The 16,447-nt window shown below is 43.5% G+C and overlaps 1 protein-coding gene across 2 annotated transcripts in view; it reads left to right on the top strand.

Annotated features, from left to right (window-relative positions):
* The window catches only part of LOC146833110 (uncharacterized), a 645,049-nt gene that overhangs the window by 261,192 nt on the left and 367,410 nt on the right, over positions 1-16,447 (top strand). For both annotated transcript variants that reach the window (XM_085600733.1, XM_085600734.1), the window contains exon 5: positions 2,317-2,448. In XM_085600733.1, coding sequence (XP_085456859.1) covers positions 2,317-2,448 — 132 coding nt within the window. The remainder of the gene's footprint in view (positions 1-2,316; positions 2,449-16,447) is intronic.

Genomic DNA, 16,447 nt, shown 5'->3' with positions numbered 1-16,447 from the left:
GCCAGAAGTGCTGTGGTGATTGGCCGTGCACATGATGTTGCTGTTTTTGAAGTTGGAGCAAACCAGCAGGAGAAGCCAGTGGAGTTTCATCAGTGCTGAAGTGATGGAGTCATATGTTTACAGGCCCTGGATGCAACGTGCACTGGTGTATAGTAAGCCCTGGAGGAGGGCCAGTGTGCAGTCTGGGAGGCAAGGACACAGGACATTGCTACCATCACCATGCAAGAGTGTGAGAGCTACAACAGCAGTTCTGGAGTTATTTTCTGGGAGGAAAGTTTCAATGTCTTTAGTATAGGGAGTAGGAGGCCATATTTGCTTCCCTGACAACGTTGTCCTTAACTGTGACGTCAGTGTCCAACGTGACTCCAAGTGACATGGAGTTGCATCAAAGTTGGGATTTGCATACGTTTAGGTCCATGTCATTCAGATAGCTTGATGCTTGTTGCTTACAATTTTTTTCACAGATGCACCAGAGTTTTTAGCAGCACAGTCATTAATGTTTTTCTTTCTCTGAAGCGCATTTACATTTCATGAGTTCCTGCAGTCTTTGTTAAAAAAAGAAAAAAAAATCACAGGAAAGATTTCTTTCAGATTAGACATATTTTTAGGTGTGTAAAATCTGGAGTGAATCCAGTATTTCAAGCTGGGAGAGCAAGATGGTAGCAACGTTGCAGGTTCACTTACGGGTTATGCCCAGAGGCGCAACACAGCATGTAGGCAAATGTCCTTGAAGGGCGATGCTCCAAAATGAGATAAACATTTTATAAACTGAATTCAAATTTAGCCTCATCTGACAGAATGTGTAAACATATTGGGCGACTTGTACGAAAAAGAAAACAAAGAAGAAATGCCCTTCATCTGCCAGGATGTGTGGCCGGGGTAGGTCACTTATCCAAATAAGAAAATAAAAGAGAAATGCGCTTTCCAGCAATAAATAAAAATGAATGAATTTTTTCTGCATTTAAGCTCTTTCTCTTCTCCATATATGTGTTTTTCATTACAATCTCTAGCTGCAAGTACTTGCGCCACGCAAGTAAAAAAAAAAATATATATATATATATATAACAAAAGGATATGGCATGACTATCTTGGCTTTGGGTGTAGATTTTCTAATCATAACTCTAATGTTAATTTTGTAACTTATGTTTAGGAAACACTCGTTTTATCAGATGATGTGTAGACCACAATGTTCTGGTACCTTATCAAATACATTTATCATATTCATTCAGTTGAGTAAAGGGGCGTTTTGTGCTATAAATTCTGTGAAACCTGAAAACCTCAAATATTTGTTTATTTACAAGTTTTTGGCACTACGTGCACCATCCTTAAGTTGGCGATGGGATGATTTTCCAACTGTAGCTAACAAACTCGTGCGACTGACTCTGTGGAGGAGGTAAATTTGGCAAAGTAGAGGTTTATCGGTAAGACCGGATCTAAAACACAACAGCTATTCAAAATTTGGGGGCATATTATCAAGACAGGCGATAAAATTATCGCCGCTTTAGCGGCAGAAAACTGCAGCTAAAACGGCGATAATGGGCTTGATAATATGCTCTATGGAATTTCCAATTGAAGCCCATGTTAGATGTCCTTCAAATCTAACATGGGCTCCAATTGGAATTCCATAGAGCATATTATCAAGCCCATTATCGCCGTTTTAGCGGCAATATGCCCCTATGGTTCACGGTGCTTGGAGCCAGTCGACATGCTTGTTGCTTTTGAGTGACATTGTTAAACAGTTAAGCTAATTCGTATTTTTTTGTGTTAAAGCTCCTTGCTCAGGAGTCACTCCATGTTTTTTGTGAGTACAAAGGCAGGTCACATTTTGCAACGTGCTAAAATAAGAACTCTGTTGGTGAAATGGAAATGCCAGTGGTGTGTCTAAAACCCAGGTCACTGCCCTGAAATTTTAAAAAATGTGGTCCCCTTGGCTCAAAGCTGATCTTTAAAGGTGAAGTAAGAGACACACACTTGGACTGACCCACCGGGCTCCCACAAATGTGGACTATTGTGGAAATTGCGTCATTTCCGACCAGATGGTGTCTCAGAAAGGAAGGTAAGGTTGAAGCAGAGCCAATGAACGGTTTGCCTGATTTGCCTTTCACAGGTGCATCCTGTCTGGAGATCTGATTTTTCCCTATTGGCCACTTCACGGGGGAGCCCATAGTGCTGTGCAGGATGTATGCACTGTCATTGAATGCACCACATGCTGCCTACCCTCTGAGCAATTCTTTAGTCAAACCCAATTGAAGCTGGCCCCATAAAGAATGTTCCAAGCTTCCTTTACTGACCAGTATCTCTCTTCTCTGATCACAGGGTGATATCCAGCAGCTGATGGTTGTACCGGACCCCAGGGCCGCCTACGAGTACTGTGAACATTACATGCCAGACTGTGACTCCCCGCTTCTTTATGCTATCCAGTCTCAAGACCCTGAACCCCCTCAAGAGGTAAGAGGTTTTGATTGAGTAAACAGGTATGATGACTTGTGTAGCTCTCTTTTTAGACTAGGCCGCTCTAAGTGTTGCCAGCAGCCCTGCATCAGTGAGAGACCAGATAATGAAGGGAAAAAAAGGCTCTTAGGGTAGTGTTTCCCAAAATGTGGGTTGGGACTCACTGGTTGGACACCATCTGATATCTGGTGGGTCATGAAAGAGCAATAAATAAAGATGTCTTTACATTTTGAATTTAGCTTGTCACATATGCTGTGATTCAAAGACAGAGGTCAAATGTTAGGCTATGTCTTCTTACACATTTTTGCTAATTCTTTTAACATGGGGACTGGTGTTTACTGTTCTTTCTCTGGCCGCAAAGTGAGAAGAGTTTTGAAAGTGAACTTTGTGACAATTTTGCTGGGGTACATGTGAAAGGGAGTGTGAAAGGAAAGGTTGCAAGATGATTATTTGAAACACACAACTGATTTTAAATACCTGTAAATTAATGGTACACATATTTCAGAATTTATCAGCAGTTAGGAAAGCAAAAATGAAGCACATTTTTTTTGTAATTCTGAACTGTGTTGGAAACATAGATTTAAAAAGATCACAATAAATCAAGACACATTTACATGGTGATGCTCAAATGATATTAACTGAAAACCAATTTCCACACATTATAATTTGCATCCTCTTTAGTATTTTCAGGAGAACTGTATGTCTGTGCAAATTTAGTGGTCATTTCAATGGAAAATGTGCTGCCCATAAATGACAGTATGCTACCCCACGATGCTTTAGTAATACATTTGCGATACTATGCTCCAAAATGCACCACCAGCATCATACTACATCCTTTCCACTCTCCTGCTGAATACATTTGCTACACTTTTTGTGAAGATAGGATTATTTACAGTTCCTATGACGTCAGTGAAATAACACTGATGTCGCACCCCCACTCTGAAAATTGTTCAGCACAACTAAAGCATAGGTGATGAACTCTGTCCCTAAGTCCAGTTTTAAAATAAAACCCTGGCAAGTATTCCCAAACAGGATTCCGGGTGAACCTTCCAGTATTTTTTGCTTCTGTTTTATTACCTCACAATGCCATTTCAACAGAGAATGTGTTCACTAAAGGTAATCATACACAATAATCCCCACTTGTGTATGACTTTCACACATAAATTGAGAAATATGGATGTGGCCTAATGGCCACAGCTGCCAATTTTGAATCTGGAGAACCAGGATCGAGTGCAGGTGTTGGCTCTAGGCAGCTCACTTAATCTTCTGTCCTTAAAATAAAATGAATCTGACCTTATGTATTATAATATGGTGCTCATGCATAGCACTTCAATGCTCTTGTGCATTGCTGGTGCTAATACTCTTCTGCAGATCGGACTTATCAAATTTGCTAAAAATCCCTGATATCAACATAAAGATTTTTCAGAAGCCTTGCGATTTTAGTGAACAGATGCCACAGGCCAGTGCAACACTCTGAAAACTGTTCCAGCTCCTGTACTGTTCACCATCTGCCACTTTCATGGGCAAATCAATATCTTGGCCACAGTCAATAAAGATACATTGACGTGATCAAGATCATCACATCTACAAACAATTGCTGCTAGAGTGAAATGCAAAACATTAAAAATAATATTTTAGTTGGGCATTTCACTGCATTTTCAACGCATGTCTACTATTACATTAAGTTTGTCTTTCTAAAAATTGGGTCATGGTTCTATAATGTTTGGGAAGAACTGTGTTTGTGTATTTCCTGATCCCTGATTGTTAGGTAGTATGATGGAGGCTCATGATGCCCAGATTGGAGTAGCAATATAGTTCTTTAGTTTGAAGACAATTTTGAGGTACATCAAGAGGTGATGACTTGCCGATCAGAGAAAGGCAGGGTCGAATAAGGAAAAGCAGTTCTCCAGATAGGCAGTCCCTCCTTCATAGATTTAAGCCAGTTTATTTTCAAGCTGGTAAAGTAACTAAAATGTTACTGCAAGAAGAATTTCCTGGGACAGGTCTGCTCCAGGAACATTGCATCAAACGGAAATGTGCAAGTTTCTCCCAGGAGACGTGTGCAGCAATTAATTAGGTCTTCAGCATATGCTTACAATATTTTCTGTTCCTATACTCCTTGCATGAGGTTGGTATTTTAAGGTGAACTTACCTGGAAAGTAACCAACAGGAAAAGTCCACAGATGTTGTGAACTAATAAAAGCTACCATCAGTGGTATTAACAGCTAATTATATACTGGCTATTGGGCCTAATAAAGTTGAACCAAACCTCTCAGTAAAAAAAAGAATGGCAGAGGCTTGCATCCTTGTCAGAATGATGTCAACATCCTTCAAGATCCTATTTTCCATAGTCCTTGCCCACCTTGAAATCTCTGCAGCAAAGTTACCAGATAATCGCACACTAAATAATTCCACTCCAACCATGTAGGTAAGTGTGACAGAAGGACCAAGGCACAAAACCCCACCCCTGTAACAATCTCTGGCTCCGAATACACCTCCCTGCCTTCATTCGCATCAGAAAAGCACTCAACAGCTTCCCTTGCATGATTCTAAGAGAAAACTTATTGGTTTGATTGTGGAGTCTCCTGAGTTTTCACTCAGTCATTGTGTACTCCTTCATTTGTAACCTGTACACCAGCCATTGTAACATGGGAACTTAAAGAATAGATCACTGTAACCTGCGAGCAGACCAATTGTTTCTCTGAAACTACCACTGTAGTTAAAGACAAGTCCATTGCAACATTAGAAAGGGTGTCTTCTCTAGAATGACCATCATATCTGCAGAAAACACCATTGTGGTCTGTGACATGGTGACTGTAGCCAGTAAAATGCCATTGCAACCTCAGAAAAGGCCACTGTAACACTGGAAAATACTATAGGTGTCTATGAAATGACCATTATAGCCTCAGAAAAGGCCTCAGTAACCTCAGAAAATACCATTGTTTTCTCTTAAATGACCATGTAAATTTAGGAAATATCACTGTTTTCCCTTAAAAGACAATCATTATCATGGGAATAATATTGTATTTTTTCCAGAAACGGGCTCTGAAAATGTACTTGTTACCTCTTCACTTACCCAGCTGAAGTCAGAAACGACCTTTGCACTGATTGACAAGAACATTGTAAATTCAGAAATTACTATTGTTGTTTCTTAAATGATTAATATAACATCTAAAAAAGATTGCTTTCCCTGCAATAACCATCACAAGCACCTACAAGACCATAGTTATCTCTGAAATGGCCATTGGTATCTTTGAAATCATCATTATAGTCATAGAAATGACCATTGTATCCTCAGAAAACCATTTCAATCTCGGAAAATAGCATTGGTATCTCTTCATGACCACTGTTTTCTTTGAAATTATTTGTAATATTAGTAAATACAATTACTATATATGAAAAGGACATTGCACACACTGAAATGGAAACTTAGAAAATACAATTGCTATGAAAGGACATTTGTGAATAGGGGACTTATCATCTCTGAAAGGATCATTGCAACCAGTGATATGAATATTGTACTCAAAGACAAGAGCATTGTAACCAGAACAGTCATAACCTCTTAATCCCAGTAGTGTTTAACACATAATAAGAAAAATGCCATAATTTCACTTTAGGTGTGATTTTAATGCATCTTTACAAAATAATATTAATGATATTTAATATTTTCAAATTAACTAAATATTTAATTCAATCTTAAGGTAATGATGTAAAGTTACAACTAGTTACTTTTCAAATTAAGGTGGAATTCCCTTTCTCTGGGGTGGATATCTCCCAACAGTAAAGTATAGAAAAAATGTCAAATGCTTCTTAAACTTTCTAAAAAAAAGAACCAAAATATTCTCATTTCAAATATTATTGACAATTAATGTTACATGTTTGTTGTAAATGTAGAACAATATAAAACAAATGTAGAACAAAATACAAAAATACTACAGCACTATTAACTTAATTATGATTTAAAGATTTAATCAACACAAATATATTGCATCAAAATTATTTTTTACAGATTTATTTTTCAAAAATCCAACTTAAAGTAAAATGTTTAGATTTTCTTCTTAGGTATAAAAATACAAAAACGTATGTATAGACTTAATTTACATTAATGTAAGTATTTGTTTGAAAAAGGAAAGTTACATTTATTTTCAAATTCTGAAAATTGAAATATCTTATAAAATAATATTTATTTCACATGTATATGTACTTTTCTGCATTTAAGTAAATGTATATATGTCTATAAAATGTTGAATGACCATTATTTCCTGGGAGGTTGTTAAAGTACCAGTCGTTGGTCATGTGTGGACCTTGACTTACTACTGTTTTGGTTCCTTTTTGGCTGTAGTAAATGTAGAAGTGCAGTTTGAATGGGTTTATTGTTTTGTTTGTGGGTGTCTGTCACTCCCTAAACCCCTCTGTACTCCTCCCTAAACCCCTCCCATGTAGGCTTATTTTTATGGCCACTACCCCAGGCTTCCTCCCACATTTGCTACCAAATAGTAAACATACATGTGAGAGGATCTCCCCATTGCAAAAAATAGGAGAGGTGGAGGCGGGGATTTTCATCTGTAGTTTGTCAATTGCATTTTGGAGAAAGTAGTACTAATGTAGTAGTACTTTACATACTATAAAATGCAGTTTATGAATCGGACCCTTACAGTACACTAGTGAGTGCAATTTGAGTACACGATGTTTGCACTGAGAGTGCAATAGGTTCATTAGGCATACCAAGGATACACTGAGAGCACACTTGCAGTTCACTAGAGAGTACAATTGGAATACACTGAGAGTACTCTCCCAAAACACTGAAAGTTAACAGAGTAAACTTAAAGTGAACCACCAGGAAATGGTAGTCTACGAATGACAGTATATTTTAAGTACAATAGGAGATCACTGCAAGCATGCCATTTGTTCACTGATAGTACGCTTAAAGTACTCTAAAGAGTACATTGAAAATAGACATAGGGCCCGATTCCGATCTCATTTGGAATGCAAACCGAACGACTCGTGTCCGGAATGCTTTCCGTAAGACTCGTGCGCGGGAGTCCGACCGGACAAGTACAATGCTTTTGAATGCATCTGGATACAATTCGGTCAGGCTCCCATTGACTTCAATGGGAGCCTGTGTACTGAACGCGTACACAGGGACGCATTGAAGAAAGGGGTGACTGGGGAAAATCGCGCACCCCGTGGCTGGCACCCCTTGGTGCCTGCCACACTGTGCAGGGTCTGAAAGGGGGGACCCATGGGTACCCCCACAGGCATGATACAGAGGGCCCGGTGTGAAGGGGGACCTGATATGGGCCCCCAAAGACCGAACCCTGCAGCCTGTTCGATCCGGACACAATGAATTGTAGAGGCTGTCCAAATTGTTCATCGTACTTGCTCGCTTGGAAAACCTACTCCATAGAGCTGTACGATTCAGCTCCGGAGGGCTCTATCTCTCCATATGCCTTCCGGAAACGATTCGGTCAGCGCTAAGGGTTTCCAGGCATCGTACTTGGTTGTTCGTAATCGGGAACAAGTCGGTCGGAAACACGGTCTCTGGATCGGTTTAGGTAAAACCAAATCCGATTCGGAGCCTTTCTGGCCGAGATCAGAATCAGGCCCTTAGTGTACACTGATGGTTATAAATGGAATATACTGAAAATATGCTTATAGTATAATAAGTACATTGTGAGTGTACTTGAGTACAATTTATGTACACTGAGAGTGCACTTGGAAGTACATTGTGAGTACACATTGAGTATGATAGAGAGCAGAAATATAGTACACGAAGAGTATGTATTGAGTACTCGGAGAGCACATTGGGTGTGTACTTAGTGTATCATAAAGTGTGCAATTGGAGTATGCTGTGGTAGTAAGCTGCCATTATACTGAAAGTAAGATTAGAGTTGACTGAGATTACACATTTATTTGATTTATTATATTTAAAAAAACACTATAAACAGCAGTATGTTGAATGGAAAAACAAAACAAGTCAGTCACCCCACAAACAAGGCTACATTGTCTAACAAAGCTTTGAACAATGAAAAATTGGGAGTACATCTTATAGTCAAATTAAACAGGTTGACAGCAAAGGAGCCAGTAGTTTAAATAAGAGAAAGTGTGGAGGTGCGCAGTGTGGGTAGGGGCTGATGGCAAGCAAGCAGAAGCAGGAAGAAGAGGACAGCTACAAACATAAGATACTAACAGAGAAGTGAAATAAGACAGGGCAAGAACATAATTGCATTTTAAGAACAATACATAAGAAGGAATTTACATTGCAAAGATATGGTAGCAAAAGTAATTGTTGCAGGAAGAAGACATTAGAAGAGCGAGGTAGAAGAGACAATAGAAGGTGATTACAGGCCTTCTGTATAGACTGCAGAGGAGCAAAGAGGCATTAAGCAAAACTAAATCCAGAGAAAGGCAATACTTGAGACAAGAAAAGGGTAAGAAGTAGTAGTTTCAGAAAGGAACATTCCAGAAGACAAAGAAAATTTGAATTTAGAAACTAAAGTGCTTTATTTAGAGTTTGTGGCAAAGTACCCTTCTTGCCAAATTATTGGTTCAAAGAAGTGGAAACCTTAGGCTGACATCCCCCTATTTATGGGACTGTTATGTGGAAGTATCTCAGTGCATCCAGCCTTTTTAGGGTGGGCATTCTGACGCACTTGTTTGTGTCTGAGACCACCAAGGGAAGCCAGGTGGTTTTTAACTGGAACACAAATCAATGCCCCCCACCCACATGCTGAGAGAAACCTCACAGGGTGTCAGGAACATTTATTTTTAATTTTCCCCAAAAAACCTCCCATGTTGGGGGTTTGTTTTTTAAACAAACAACTTTTCACCAGGGACATCACTTGCACCAGTGAAGATAAATTGGTGGCTCGGGAGAGGGGCTTACTGACCAGGCCCTATTGAGCTGGCATATCTCTGTTTCTTAATATCTCCTTCCTCATCTCCTGTTCTTCGACCGGCAAATTCTTTCTGCTTCTATTGTGAATGGATTGTTTGTGTGTCATTGGTTTCCTTCATGGGGTCTGTTTGGTGTAAGTATATCCTGTGTTTGCAATGAGGCTGCCCGCGGCCCACGCAGGGGGCCCCCATAGGATGGTGGCCACCTTAGTGCCACATGAGGGCACAAATCCGACAAGGCTAGTGTTTGGACCCCCTGGTGTCTGACGCTACTGTGTCATTTTCGGCGCACCTGTGGGCGGGGGGCCTGCTCAGGTATATCTTCCTCCTCCGCCCAGCTGGTGATTCTTTTCGCGGCGAGGCATCACACCGTCTCTTGTCGCGTCCGTGCGAGATTGCAGTTTGGCTGTGTGCGTTCATCACTGATTTGCGGCGAGTGTGCACCCCCTCGATCGTTGCTTCCGTGTACCACCCTGATAGTTAATTTTGACCGTCCCCTCTGCGGTCACAGCCAGGGTTGCTCACCCGAGGCAGTGAAGGCCAGGGGGGGGGTGGCCTGGAGTCTGGTCATGCCTGCTTCCTGCGGGCATTTAGGTGGCGTTACAAGGATTGGGGGCATGCCGCAAACACCGCTGCGGCCCTCGCCCAAGGACGGGGCCTCCGGTCCAGTGTGGCCTATTTGGGTGGGCGGTTTGCCTGGATGGTAATGGGAGGTGGCGCTTGTCCGTCATCCATGACAGGGGCACACCGGGTCTACCCACCGGTCTACATGTCTTCGGTGGCACTCTTCCAGGCAGTTTTCTCTTAGCTCAGCGAGACGCAATTAAACAAGGCCCTGGTTTGAGGGGGAGCGGGGGAACATGTTGCATTGCATCTCATTAACACGCGTCAGGCAGTGCCAACCACCCAGGCAATTCATTGCCTTGCATCATGGGCGGGGAGCCAGGCGCCTGTTCGCTCTGAGGGAACATTTACAAAGGCAGCTGGGACTTGGTAGGGGATCCCGCCTATGCCCCAGTTAGATGACAGTGCGCTATACACGCGTGGGCCAATTTTCATTATTAGAGGGTCTCTGGATACTTTAGTCACTGATGATAGGCCGTTGTCAGGTGAATTTTACTCGCACATCAGCCGGACCTGCATTTCAGGGAAGCATACAGACCCGACATTCATTGGGTCAGATTTGCGCTAGGTTTCAAATGAAGAGGACAAATGCTGGCATATCTGTGCCCCAGATAGCCAAGAGGTTTGTACCCTAAGAGTGTAGCAGTTACCAAGGTTTGATTCCGCTATCCACTCTTGAAGAGTTTATATTTAATTTTTCCCATGGGCACAGGCCTTGGTTCAGGTGGCAAAACAGTCTGATTAATCAACCTGGGTGCAAAATTCATTAAGGTTGTTTTAAACTATGTGGTACTGGTATTCCCATAACTGCTGTGAGGGAGGTTTCCATCAGCATAGTATGCATCAATTTCAAGCATAAGGAATACTGTGCTGCGTTAGGCGCGAGTAGTTCAATTTACAGCACTGGTGATACTACAAGGCATTCTATGTCTTATAGGAAGCCAACCTTTTTGAGCCATTCTCATTTATCTAAGGAGTTATGCGTGAATATTCACGCCATGGCACCACGTGGAATTGGGCATTCTAGGTGGGAAAATGAGCAGATGGGTTCTCAGGAGCATGTTTGGTGGATGCACTATTGTCAAGGTGTAGGCAAGTGAATTTGAACAAGCACTCGATGCTACACGAGGCCATTGCTACGCTGGGGCCAGTGCACAGGCATTGTGTTTGCCCCAGGGGGCGGCAAGTGAAGGCAAGGCTCTTTCCAAATGTGGCACCTGAACACAAGGTTCGTCAGGGCCAACTTGACTGTTGGGTGACTTGTCCAATCATTTCAGAATTGAAGCAGTGCCGTAGGTATATCTGGGCATAATAGGAAGACCAGACAAGAACCCAGAGGATACAGAGCAAGTGCACTCTATTCTGAGCGTAGGATATGCAGGCTAAGTAACATTAGTAGCCGCCAGCGGATACATGCATCATCTTACATCAAGAAATCAGACATGTCTTTAAGTGTTAAGTAGGACCCATACAGGACAGGAAGAAATAATGTAACTATGCCAACTTGCCAGTGCAGATAATTATTATTCGGTAACGACTGAGCGCTGCATGTGTGGCCATTCCTTGCTTGAGAAAGACTAAAGCATTGGGTTCCTGATAGTACTCAGATATGGGTCTAGTGTCTAGCGGAATTTCGCAACCCTGGTTGGGGTGTCAATTCTGTTAAATCCTAGGGGGTTCTACGAGGGTGTGGAACATGGGCCTAGGGAAGCCTGACGAAGCACAGGAGATGTTGCCAGTAGGTCCGCAGCACTCCACCAGTTCGCCCCAAGCAGGGCATTAAATTTACCCAATTTTATTACTAAGTTGAACAACATATTACCTCAACATTTAAACACAGAGAATGTTTTATACAGGTGGATATCACGACCACATGTATACCAAGGTGCCCTTAGGTCAAATGAAGGTACAAGTTGAAAATTCAGACAATTGCTTAGGACCACATCATTTAGTCAAGCAGGGCATAAGGGTATCCATCACGTAAGTCAATCCCATCATAAGTTGTGCCGTCATGTATATTAGCGGGGACAGGCAGCAACAAATAACGGTCTTGGGGGGGGGGTCATTTCGTCAGGGCAGGTACACCCACTTTATTTCAATGGAAGCAACAATGATAGAGACATGCTTCGTCCACCCTTAGCGGTAGACTCGGCCAGCAGCAGAACGTCCAGCTGGGGCTGGTGTATTTACTCACAGGCAGGTGCGCCAAGCGAGCTGGACTATGTACCTAGGTCACTCATTAGGCAGAGGTGTTCCAGTGGATTCACATAAATGGGGACTGCACCAGAACATGGAACCGCACATGTTAGATTCCAACGTAATGTTTCCGCACCACTCTTATTCTTAACAGTGACATGCATTCCCCAAGGCCTCTCGTTTAGAAGCAACAGTAGCTGGGCAGGCACGTAGCTTGGCGAGTATGGTTAGAAACGTATAATAGCCTGTTGTGGTCAAGCTAGCAAAACATTTTCACACTCTTCGACTAACGGGAGCCCCTATGTGGAATCAGTTTGTGGTGCTTGTCATTCGTGCAGAAGACAGGAGGATTAAAGAACCTTCCAGGGTCCCCATGGTGTAGTCAAATGATCAGTGCACAGGAGGATGGAGGGTGATTACAAAGGGTATAGGTTGAGGTGATAGCTTTGGCAATGCTAGACTGCCAGCTTGCTGAGTAGGAGGTTTTGTATCACCAATCGAAGGGTACCAGGAGGCAAACCAGTAAACAGGCAGACCTTTGTTCCTGGTGGTGGGAAATTAATTACGCGGACAAAACTTTGAACCAGGTTCAAGTCCTGGTTCAAGCATCTATGGTTACAGCCCAGTAAAGGCCTCGCTGTTGTCATCATTGAATTACTACGAAGTACTACAGATAGGGAGCATATTAGCTACCCAGCGGATGTGTATCACAACTGATACACATGATTGCTGAGGCCTTATTGACGCTTGTCATAGCAGTCCAGAGCACACCCCAGAGGGTGAGGAATAGGCCAAGTCCCTGGGGGAAAAAAAAGAAAAAAAACATGATTCTATTTATTCACCCGGGATTGGTGCTTGCAATGTCATTCAAATTTTGCAGCCAGGAACGGAAAAGGCAAAGAATTATCTGTGAATGTACGGGGCGCACTCAGCAGTGAAGTAAGATAAGATTCAGCATAATCCTGGTATACCTTTAGCAAAAATAGGGTTATGGCCTACACAAACGAAAAAGCGCTATTCAGTCGGGTGGGGAGTGAGTTTGTCATTCCTAAAAGGGTGCGGCTACCGTAATAGTGCTGAAAAAGTTGGGTTGGATCACAAATACGGACAGCTACCAGAGCACATTTTGCATTCATATTTAAGGGGGTGCAGGTACATTTGCTTATATGTTTACTCCATGTCCTCAGATCCAAAAGCATTGGCAGACCTTTTCGGCACCCTAGTATAACGTTAGAATAAGGTGTCAATGGGCTACTATTCGGGTGAGGACAACAGCATGGCAACACATCAGTGGTCACAAGACTCCACTCTGTCCCTGTCCAATGACCCTCTCCAGGGGGTCCATATTTCTCTTGGTGCTGCACATGGTCATCGGTTTGAACCTTGAAATGGGAACTTGCCAAGCAAGTGGGTAATCAAGGGCTTCGTCAACCCCCATATGGAACTGCATATAATGGCACACAGTGCACAATGGAGTATACCAGCCAGAAGCCAGGTCAAGAGGAGAGCAGTAGTTTTCATTTCTATGGTAGTATCTCTGGCTGGTGCTGTACTCTCATACAACGGAGGTCTGCGGGTAGATATAAGGGGATTGTGTTGGCCACAAATAGTAACTGTTAACAATTATACTGATGGCCTTTTGAGGCGGACTCCACTATGTTTACCAGTGAATCCTTATACCAGGGACTGGGCGTAATGGGTAAACACATGACTCGGGACCACCTAACAAGAAGGCCCTTATTGGCACAAAGGGCACCATAGGGATTTCTTCCTGAAAAGTGGTTAAAGTAGAGATCAGTTGTTGCAACCCCGGGGAGGCCATTGAACATGCCTTTGTGGGTAAATAATGCTGTGGTTAGAACAGAGAACAGTAGTTCTCAAGTTAAGTGGAGGACTTCGTAGTTGCCCATGGAAGAGTAAATAAGCTATGCGCAAGCACACCAAGCATGAGGGCTTGGTTCAACTCTAATTCAAAATCAAATAAAATCGCATGGGCTTGGTGAATTAGACATGATCTCTTTAGTGCTACATCACAAGTTTCCCCAGATAGGGCCGGGAAACACCTGCAGAGGTAGAAGAGAATGGTCCAGCCAGAAGGATTGGTAACCATGTTAGATGTAGATGGGAATTGTCCAGGTCTGGAGAGGCCGTTGAAATTTCTCGCAGGAGGTTAAACAGAGCCCTGCGCAAATTCGCAGAACAGAGGGGTTTCTGGCTCTATCAGACACAACTCTTGCATGCCAAGACCACGGGATGTTTTGAGGTGGATGGGGTCCATTTGTCTAGAATGGGCATGAACTTGTTTCTGCTGGCTCTAGGTGATGCCCTAGAATCAGCAGGGCATAAGTAAGAATGCCTGCCTTGGTGGGTGCCCCTGGGTAAGACGGGTGCCACACCCAGAGCTATGGCGGAGTTACAAGGTGATCCAGAGGCTGAATGGTACACAGCGGTACCCTCTTCAGGAGCAGAAGAAGGGTCCAAATGCCAAACAACCCCAGGAAGTCCTTACGGCAGGACCTTGGAGGAACGACGGCACCCTGTTAGTCCTTCGGGCGGTTGTAAACCTGAGAGCAACCGAGGGCTTGCCTGGATACACTCTGCCCCCTCAAGGGGCATGAGTAAATGGGTGGACTGATGATCCACAGGATGTAAGGGGTAATCCCCCAAAATGGTTAGCACCGATTGGTTATGCCAGGTGAGCAGGACAGCATAGGGGCTGTCTGCCCTTGGATCGCCCGTAAGCTGACCCACCATGCTGGCATATTTCTTATGCAAAATAAACCTGCAGCAATGTTTTCTCCAACAACCAATGTGTCTTCTGTTTTCTTTATTATGGTATTGCTGTGTTTGCGGGTTGGGTATGTTGCCAATATTGGCACTAAGAGTAGAGCCAGCCAGGTTTGTTCACCAGATCAAACCTGCGACAGTCTGTAATCCACAGCTGAGGCCAGTGTGCTCCATGTCCTCCCAGCTGTATCAGCTAATACCGGGGACGAAAAAGCCATGTTTCCATCCGCAGATCTGCAGGCCAAGCTCCACTAAATAGTTGGCTACGGAGTTTATTTAACATGCTGTTCAGGCTCAGCTTCGCGTTTCTGACATTTGGCACCCGTAGCTTCCAGAGTGAGGGCACCAGAGCCAAGTTCTGAGGCTTGGCTTTCTGCGTGCGCCGGAACCTGACAAGACACCCAGGGCTGGGAGGGCGCTTCCGGTATAGGTCAGAGCACACGTCAAAACGTTGTCTACGCATGGGAGCGTACGCATGAGTACAGGACCTCAGAGTAGACATGTCCCGTTTTTGTACAGAGTGCGCTGTGCAGGAGTCCTGACTTTCGGATACGAGAGGAGCTATATTTGTATTATTAGCAGCGATCGCCACACAGGAGTTAGTGTGCTTAGGGGTTGGAAGGGCTGTGCCTGGTATTATGTGCACAGACAGCGCCATACAGGAGACACAGCTCTCAGATGTTAGAGGTGACATGTCCAGTCTTAGCAGAGCGGCAAGCGCTATGCAGCAGTCAAGGTACTCAGCTATCAGAAGCGTAATTGCCAACATTTGGTCATAGAGCGTGCCAGACATACAGAGGTGAGCACTCAGAGGTTCGTTTCTGGGATGCTTGGCGCAGACTGTCATACCAGAGTCATAATGCTGAGACATATCTGGTAATTATCAGTACTGACAGCACCCGCCACATGTTAGGGTGGAAACATTTTCGGTACTGCTGACATAGAATGTGCTGTACTGGGGTCACGGTGCTTGCATAAGGTACATCTAGACTGGAGCAACTGGTACAAGTGTCCGGGAACTTGCATGCCGCAGCTGGTCTGTCCAGGGTTTATTGCATGATAGCCGTGGTACAGGAGTCGAGACAGTCCTTTGCGCAGTGGAAAAAAACAACATTACATGAGCCAGGATAAACTAATGGACAGAAGACCTGCCCAGCAGTATATGGCTGTATCGTGTGATACAGGTGACAGGGAAAATTAGTGTCCCACTCAGGGAACTTGCCTAGCAGTATCTGCAGAAAGGTCTGAAAAAAGAGACTCAAACTAATACCACAGTAGGCTTGTCCAACAATATCTGCCCAAGGGTGTCATACAGGAGAGAGTCAAACAAATGCCACGCTGGTTGTATCCAGGAGTATGTGCAGGAGGGTGCAATACAGAGAGTCAACCTGATGTTACAGCGGACTTGCCCAAATGTAGCTGGGGAGGGTGTGTCGATGCACAAAGTCAAATTAATGACACGCCACATATATCTAGGAGTTGTGCAGGGGGG

This window comes from Triturus cristatus, chromosome 4_2 (genome assembly GCF_964204655.1).
Source record: "Triturus cristatus chromosome 4_2, aTriCri1.1, whole genome shotgun sequence".
In the NCBI taxonomy this organism is placed as follows: Eukaryota; Metazoa; Chordata; class Amphibia; order Caudata; family Salamandridae; genus Triturus; species Triturus cristatus.
The sequence above is the reverse complement of the archived record's forward strand: the minus strand, read 5'-3'. Positions and strand labels throughout refer to the sequence as shown.